This window comes from Lepidochelys kempii, chromosome 5 (assembly GCF_965140265.1).
Source record: "Lepidochelys kempii isolate rLepKem1 chromosome 5, rLepKem1.hap2, whole genome shotgun sequence".
Lineage (NCBI taxonomy): Eukaryota > Metazoa > Chordata > Testudines > Cheloniidae > Lepidochelys > Lepidochelys kempii.
The window spans coordinates 112558620-112567454 of NC_133260.1; the positions used below are offsets into that span (position 1 = coordinate 112558620).

At 41.2% G+C, this 8835-nt stretch overlaps 1 protein-coding gene across 3 annotated transcripts in view; it reads left to right on the forward strand.

Annotated features, from left to right (window-relative positions):
• ACER2 (alkaline ceramidase 2) overlaps nucleotides 1-7913 on the forward strand; it is a 46982-nt gene extending 39069 nt beyond the window's left edge. For all 3 annotated transcript variants that reach the window (XM_073345484.1, XM_073345482.1, XM_073345483.1), the window contains one exon: nucleotides 167-7913. In XM_073345484.1, the coding sequence (XP_073201585.1) occupies nucleotides 167-353 (187 nt within the window). In that variant the 3' untranslated portion in view covers nucleotides 354-7913. The remainder of the gene's footprint in view (nucleotides 1-166) is intronic.
• Nucleotides 7914-8835: the final 922 nt, after the last annotated feature.

Below are 8835 nucleotides of genomic sequence, written 5' to 3' on the forward strand. Positions count from 1 at the left end.
GCTACATCTTGTTAATCCAAAGAGGACAGGGATTGACGCTAGCCATGCTCAGGAGGGACAGGAGAAAGGGGTAGGGGCTGATTGGTCTGAAAACTTGGTGATATATTTGACACCTTTACAGAAGCCACATTAATGGTTTTTTTTCTTTGTTTTCCATTCTCCTCAGGCACGTCCTCATTTGCCTTGCTGCTTACCTAGGCTGTGTCTGTTTTGCCTACTTTGATGCTGCCTCTGAGATCCCTGAACAGGGCCCTGTCATAAAGTTCTGGCCCAGTGAAAAATGGGCTTTCATTGGTGTCCCCTATGTCACCCTCCTCTGCGCACACAAGAAATCACCTGTGAAGATTACATGAAATCAAGCACTTAGTGGAGGGGACAATCTATTTATTTTTTCATCACAGACTGTACTTAGGTAAAGGTAGTGGCTCGGGTTGTTTTTTCTGACTAATATGCATATGGCATTCACAAGTGTTTTGTTAACACATGGTAAAATATGACCTTTCCTCACTTTTCTGGAGAGGAGGCTAGAAGGTTTATTGTGGTGCTCCTGAATATTTATCTTAGAACTCTGTATTGACACTGGTTGGATTTGTTTTGCACTCTGATGATATAATTCTTTCCAAATATCAAAGTTAAGGATATTTTTCAAGGTCGGCCAGAACAGCTGACTGTAAGAGACTGATTCTCTTTTCATGTTGGTTCTGCCAGAGCTCTATTTAGTGAAGGAACAGTGAGGGGGACAAAGGTGCCTCTAAGCCATCTTTGTTCCTCCTCTATTCTGTGCCCCGCTCCCAGTATACATTAGAGCCATCCTGAGTGTGCTTTACTTTGCACCTGGATGCATTTAGCCAACTACATTTTTTTTTCCACAGTCATGTCTCCACATGTGGACTGCAGAGGGGGTAGTGTAGAGCCATTGTGGCAGCTCTGCACTGCATGGGAAATTCCCCAGTAGCTAAATACTTTAGCAGAGCTGCAGAAGAGGGTGGTAACAAAGGAAAATCAGACCTGGAATTGTTACACTGGTGTAAAACAAGGGTAAGTCAGAAGAGGAACAGGCCTTAAATTCAAATAAGACATTCAGGAACCCTAAATTCCTGATGTTTTCCTCAAACAGTTCAGAATGAAATGACGGTGTCTTTTGGCTAAATTATTTACAGGATGCTAATGATTATCAGCTCGTGTGGGGTGTAGTGGAACCTGGTAGCCACTACAGACTTATTTAAAAATACATATATTCCCAATAAGCATATGGAGATGGTTATAAAAATCCCCTTCTATCTCTGGGCTTTAATCTTTTTTCTCCAGATGTGGTAAAGTTTAAGGGTGAGACTTTCATAAGCATTTGATATTTGCCTAACTGCTCCCACAAAATTATATGGGAGTTGTACCAATAACTTCAATGGGAGCAGTGTTCAGCCATTTTTGAAAATCCCACCCTAAACGATTAACACTAAAATTTGGATTAAACTATTAATAAATAAAACAAAACCCTATACTCCAAGTGCAGTTAGTGAGAGTTAGTTTCTGACTAATGCCTTTCAAGTAGAAATAAATACAGTTGTATCCTAATGCCCTGGTAGTTGTATTTAGTAAAGGTAAATGACCACTTAAAATTGTATTTAGGGCCTGCATGTCCTTCCAGTAAGCAATGAAGTTTAAAACTTCAGTGATTACATTCTTTGAAGGAATGTGTGGTATAATTTTTGCCATTTGTACCAACCTGTCTTGTAAAACAATAGGGACACCCCAAAGGGGTAGCATCTGAATCCAGTTTAGTTTTAAAGCTGCTGGTTGGTTTTTGACTCCTAGTTAGGGCTATGGTTGAAAGTCACTTGCACTGAAATCTTGCAGGCTGTTTTCACAAGTTTTTAGGACAAAATGATGCAAGGAAAGAGTCACTGATTTTCTGAGACTTCTGTCATCTTTAACTATTGAGATCAGCTGTTCTTCTGAGAGTCTGGCTGCAACTGAACCAGGAGAGTCTGGCTGCAACTGAACCAGGAGATAGGCGCCTTACTGTTTGAGATCCAAATCAATACCAAAACCATAGGGGCTGGGCTTCAAGGAATTGGATTTGAGGTTCTGGTTGTGGCTTCTGACTTACTGGTTAAGCGAGAGGAGAACCGGGTCCTGGAACTTTAAGCATCCTCTTACACTTGGCTGCTATGGTCACAGAAATGAACTTTATAACAGTTTTTACTTGGGAATATGCTACTGAGAGATGAAAACCCAGATCCTCTGCTATGGAATGGTGCCGCTTGTGGAGCAGGGGCAAGGGAGGATGTGCAAAGATCTGCTCCCGCAATGCTGATCTGGCTGTATGCTGGTCTGGTCCCCTGGTGTAGCTTAAGTCAGCCTCGAAGGATCAGCTGGGTGTAGAGAAGCCTCAACCAAACCCTGTATCCCAACAGCAGGGAAGGGAAGGAGGGTGAAGGAGCTAATACCTTGGCTCTACACCAGCAGAGGGTTCCCATATATGAGGCTGTACCTCCCTTGGTCAGCTATGCTAGACTTCGGGCCAAAATCTGCCTGTGGTGTATCATGAAGTGAATATTGCACACTGGAAGGTTTGATACAAATAGTCCTGTAGAAAAACATAGACCATTTCAGCCCAAATGCTGCTGAATTCTTTACTACAGAAGTACCAAAGGAGGAAGCATCCCCAAAGTCTGAAGAAAGTGATATGTCACACTAGATTGATCAGCCCTTCCCATTTCAAGAGCCGCTATCTATGTGCCAGAATAAACACATTCCTTTATTTATTAGAACATGGTTCTAGAGGAAAGACAAATATAAAATGGTATGAACCAAAACGTACTCTGCTCCAATGAACACATTAGTTTAATTGGAAAAATCATGAGTGACTAAGGGGATGAAAAGACACGGCCTGATTCTCAACTGCCCTGCACCTTGTGTCGTTATTTCCGCCAGTGCAAAGTGCTACCGAAACACTAGCATCAATGCAAAGTGCTATCATAACACTACTATCAATGACCACATGAGATACAGGGCAGTTGAGAATCAGACCCCCACACACACTCTAAAGCCATAAACTCTTTCCAAATCAATGACTCTTTCAATCTTCTTAAGTTACAGTGGGGTTTTTTCTCTCTCTCTCCTTGCAGTATATATCATTTAGGCTTGGGGGGGGGGACCCTTTTAAGTGGGATCTGCAGCCAACTTTTTTTCACTTTAATGGTCCAATCCTATTCCATTAAAATCCATGGCAGAACACTAATTGGTTTGCAGGAGCAGGACCTTATTTCCCTATATTTCAGAAGTATAACAAAAACTAAGTAGAGGTGGGGTACACACAGGTCCATATTTTCAACAGATCCTTTGATATTTTTTCTGGGGGGTGCCCAATTTGAGGCACTTAGGGCTTGATTTTCAGAGGTGTTGGGTGCCCAGAGCACTAGATGTAATCAGTGAGAGCTGCAGAACCTCTGACAATTCACATGTTAGGGGTGAGGTTTTGTGTGGCCCCTCTAAGAAGTGCAGCAGATAACTGAATCTAGGGGGAGAGTGATTAAGGCAGCCTTAACCATCTTTGCACTGTCTTGATCCTTGGCTGTTCCAGGGACTGAAACAGCCCCCAGAATAACTTAGACCCCTCCCCCAGGGCTATGTAAGTTATGTCAGACTCCTGGCACTGCCATATGGGTAGGGCCCTACGAAATTCAGGGTTCATTTTGGTCAATTTCATGGTCATAGGATTTTAAAAAACGTAAATTTCATTATTTTAGCTATTTAAATCTGAAATTTCATGGTGTTGTAATTGTAGGGGTCCTGAAGGCAGCAGGGCAGAAGTAAGGATGACATGGTATGGTATTGCCACCCTTCTGCGCTGCTCCTGGCAGGGCGCTGCCTCCAGAGATGGTCACCCGAACAACAGCTGCTGCTCCACAGCCGCCCAGCTCTGAAGGCAGCACAGGAGTAAGGGTGGCAATACCGTGATCCCCCTAAAATAACCTTGTGACCTCCCTGCAACTCCCTTTTCGGTCAGGACCCCCAATTTGAGAAACGCTGGTCTCCCCCGTGAAATCTATATGTTATAGGGTAAAAGCACACAAAAGACCAGATTTCACGGGGAGAGACCAGATTTCACAATCCGTGACACATTTTTCAGTGCCATGAATTTGGTAGGGCCCTACCTAAGGGTCATAGCATTGCCTGGAATCTCCACAGTACTGCATGTCATGTCCCTGTCCTCCAATTCACCCCTCCCACTCCTGGACCCACCCTCAGTAAAACCCCTGTGTCAGGATTTGTGAGCGGATCCTCACAGGGCAGCCTTATGGATGTCTTGTGTAGTGCCTGAGCCGGGGGAAACTTCGCTTAGGAGGAACCGGGGCTTTCAAGCTTCTTTATGCCTGTCCAGTCCATTTTACTCAGTGTAAAGGGGCCAAAGTGGGGGTGAGGATTTCCCCATAGGTGTGTCAATATGGGCACTCCAGACCTAGGGTTCACATTTTTCCAATAATGTGTAATAAAAACAAATACAAATCTGCTGTGGAACAAGAAGTAAAATGAGTGGTTTAGCAATATAAAGCGAAGATGCTGTCTCATACCAGCAGGCTTCATGCTAGCCTTTAGTTGATAACATAAACCACATTTGTTAACATTGATTGGCGTTCAGATACAGAGTATTTAGTAGTACTCAAAATAACCATGAAAATGCAAATAATTGTGAACAGGTCAGAATTATATGTAAAATGTATAGTACATTCCCATAAACTTGAAAAATAGGTGTTAAGCATTTGGCTTTTCTGAAATGTATTAAAGCCTGAATAGATAGAAATGACCATAGACACCACCCTCAATCCTTAATTAAATTCTGAATTCAGTGGTTAGTGTTTTCCACCAATATGATTTTTCCTCAGTATTCTAGGCCAGATCCTCAGCACTTTGAGCAGCTTCAGCATGTAAAAAAGGGCCGTGAAGCCAACTTAACTAGTTACTTGGGGAATCCCTGGGTGATATAGAGCCAGTGACAGCTGCATGCTTCTCATCTTTGCACCCCATCCCTAGGGAAAAGAGCATGGGGCCAGACAGTCACTGCACTCTGACTCTATCCAGGTGCTGGCATAGCCCCTTAAGGCTGTGAACAGCTGGGTACAACTTAGAGCAGCACTGAACATCTGGGCTGTTCTAAGTTGTGCTGTAGGTGGGTGTCTGAATAACACCAGGGAGGCACTAGGATCAGGAAGACTCAAAAGACTTGTGAATTCACATTTGCCCCTCTCACATCCCACTAGTCCTACACTAAGGCCAGCTCTACCAGACAGGAGGATCAGGCCCTTTGTGTTAAAGTAGCCGGCAGCACATTTCTGCAACTGACCAAAGAATGGCACTGGACTTTAGCTTGATTCTCCTGCTAACTAGGGCCTCATTCCTCTTCAGATTATGTGCAATAACCTCTTTTTTTGTAAAGACATGTTATATTTCCTTTCTGTGTGCTAGAATAAGATCCCCCCCAACTTTGCTAAGAAGTCTTACTGCTGGACAGAATTTGCTAGGGACAAAAACAGGTGCACCAGCAGGTACTAGCTTTAGGAAACAATGTTTTCAGTATTACAGCTATTGGGTGGAATAGCAGATTTAAAGTATTTTTACTTCATCTTCTGTGTATAACTTTTCTATCTAAATTCATTCTCAGAGATAAGGGGCCAAATTCTGCAGCCCTTAATTGAGTCAGACTCCCACTGAAGTTAATTGGGAGTTCTGTACCCACGCTTAAAGGAAACCTATAGATTCCGGGCATATGCTATCTTTTTTGGGAGTTTAAAGCCGGTAAGCAACTTGCTACCTTTCTGAAAATTTTGGATCTTCTAGAATCTAAGAGTCAGATCCTACCTGTGATCACCCCCATTCTCTTCAGTGGAGCTATGTTGATTTATACCAGCCAAGGATCTGGCCCTTCTCTCTTCTGGTCACTGTGGGAAACAAACAGTTTTTAAATTAAAATCTTTTGTACACAAACTGTTTGTTAGAGTTTATATAATAATGTTTGTTACTCTCTACTATACAATTGCTGTATCCCTTCCCTCCCTCAGTAAAGATAGTGAACACTCAGTTTGTAATACTTCTCAGATATTAAAACAGTTTTACTACCGGCTCTTCATCAGAATGGTGTTCACTTGCTGGACCCTATCATTTTTATATTGCCTGATAAATCCCCAGTTCAGATAAGGTCTATTTAATACTGTGTACTCAACGGTTTTGTATATTGTAAGTCATTTTCAGCATTGTTTGTGAGACTCGTGATTGCTGAGGTTCACACTACTAGAAGCGATGAGAATAAATTCTACTCATGCTTTTTATTAAATAAAAAAAACAACTTCCAATGTTTTAAGGGCAGGCTGTGAAATCCTGATCACTAATCTCACTGTCACTGGGAAGTAGTTTTTATAAATGAGTAGCAATTGAGCACCTAGTTATCTCAGAAGTGAATGAATGCATGTACATGTACTCTGTATGTTTTGTTAAACTAACCTCTGGCTTCTGTACTTGTAATATATGTTTATGCAAACAAAAAACATTCCATTGATGTACAGAAGTCTATTGCAGAACTTACTGTGTAAGGAGGAATTCCACTCTAAATAAGTGCTCTCAGTCCACCTTTTTTAAATACTGACTTTTCAAAATGTAATTGTTGCACTTTAAACTCCTTACAAAATATTAAATTAATTTAATCTCTTCTGTCAAGGCCACATGGTTCTTTGCTTTGTTTTAATTGTGCATTGTGGCCTTATGAGCCATAATGAAAACAGAGCTCTGTGAACTTCAAAGTAAAACTTTTACCTTTTTTCTGAACTAAGGCCCTGATTCAGGACAGCCCTATCCAGAAAAGCACTAAAGATTTAAATATGTGCTTAGGTGCTTTCTTGAGCTGAGCCTAAGGTCCTTATCCTGCAGATGCTTAAGCACATGTGTGAATAATCTCTGGTGTGTAAAGTGACTTGAGTGCATGGGATTGGGGCCAAAGGGCCCAATCCATTTCCCATCGGAGGTAAACTGGGCCTTGTGTTTTTAGATTCAGCTAGTGTACTATAAGATTATTATAGTTAACTATTGTTTTTAAGATTGTTGTTCAGAATTTTGATCACTTTTGTAGGGGTGTGTTCTTTATAAACAAAAATATTATTTTAAGGTATAACTATTTTAATATAAAGACTGTGTGTGTGTGTGTATGTATATAAATAAATAGAACTTCCTTCATATAAAATTGTTAAGCCTTATGGACTTCAGTGGGTCTGATTTTCAACCCCATGCTAGAGTCATTAACCACTGGAATAATTAACCAAGTGTCATGGTTGATTCTCCATCACTGACTATTTTTAAATCAAGATTCGATATTTGCAAAAAGATCTGCTTTAGGAATTATTTTGGGGAAGTTCTATGGCCTGTGTTATACAGGAGGTCAGAGTAGATTATCATCATGGTCCCTTCTGGCCTTGGAATTTATGTGCATTTACACAGAGGCAAATGTGTGTCTGCTTTTCACAGGCATGTCCTGGCGGTACACAGGCATGTCCTGGAGGTGAACAGCCTTTACACATACATGTTCTTTTAAATATCTGAACATGTGCACAAATGTACACCTACTGGGGACTGAAAATCAGACCTAGTGTCTCTAAAAGGGGCAGTAAACATAATACCTGTATTTTGTGTTTTACTTGAAGACTATGTATTGAAAGTTTACAGAAAGTGTGTAATTATTTTGCAATATTAAATTACCTTTAGAACAAATATTATTTGTATCTTTAAATTTAAAATGCTTATAATAATGTGAAGGATTGCATATTACAGTCAGCTATATTAATACAGGATGGTACAAGCTGTAGGGATAAGGTAAAGGGCAATGAAGAAGACTTTTACAAGTGTTTTGGGGAGAGAGAAACACTAGATTGGAGGTAAGACCATTAATAAATGAGGCTGGAGATTCCATTACTGATTGATTAGCCTACTGGACTGATTTTGGTTTTTTATTCTTCTTTAAGAAAGTAAAGAAACATTATGTATAATTAGTGCTTTTGAGTAAAATAAAAAAAAAAAGGTAGGCAAACAAATACTTAGAAAAATGAGTAGTGCACAGATCAGCAGTTCCAGCTGACTTGAACTCTTTGAGGCCAAAGAAAATCGGGAAAGTAGAATTTGGGGATTGAGCGGGGAAGCTTATGGTACTGATCTTCATAATAGAAAATAAGCAATTGTCACACAGTGTGTCTTACATAGTGAAATAATGGTCATTCATTGGCTTTCTGTATCAACCTCCTTTCTGACCTTTTGTCTTAGAGACCGCCTCTCCTGTGGCTGCTCACAGGGTGACTGGACTTGGATGTTGGGACAGGGAGGCGCCCAGGTTGCTAGCACAAAGATGAACATTGGTGTGTGTGTGTTGGGGTGGGGGAGAGAGGGTTTACTCTTCCTTTGCTAGTTGTTAGTGTCCGATAGCTTCACAGGAGCTCCATGCTGTACGGCTGTTTGTTCAGGTTCAACCTGTGTGAGGAAGGGCTTAAGAAGATCCAACAGGAACGTTTTGTCATAAGTGTTGGCAAGGCACCAAAATCTCAAGAGTCTCTTAAATAATCTGACCACTTCCTCTTCACTGTTCTATTTTTTTTTTTTAATGTGCTGATGCTGTATGCAAAGAACATGGGGAAGTCCCTCTTCCCTTGTCTATGGCCTGTAGCATTCCATCCCAATGGGGTCCACCCACCTTACAGCTGTCTTGCTGCCTATGGAGCCTAGATTCCACACACCACTTTTGACTGGAGCTGGTTAAATAATACAAGACATGACTTATAGATAAAAGCAGACGATCCCATA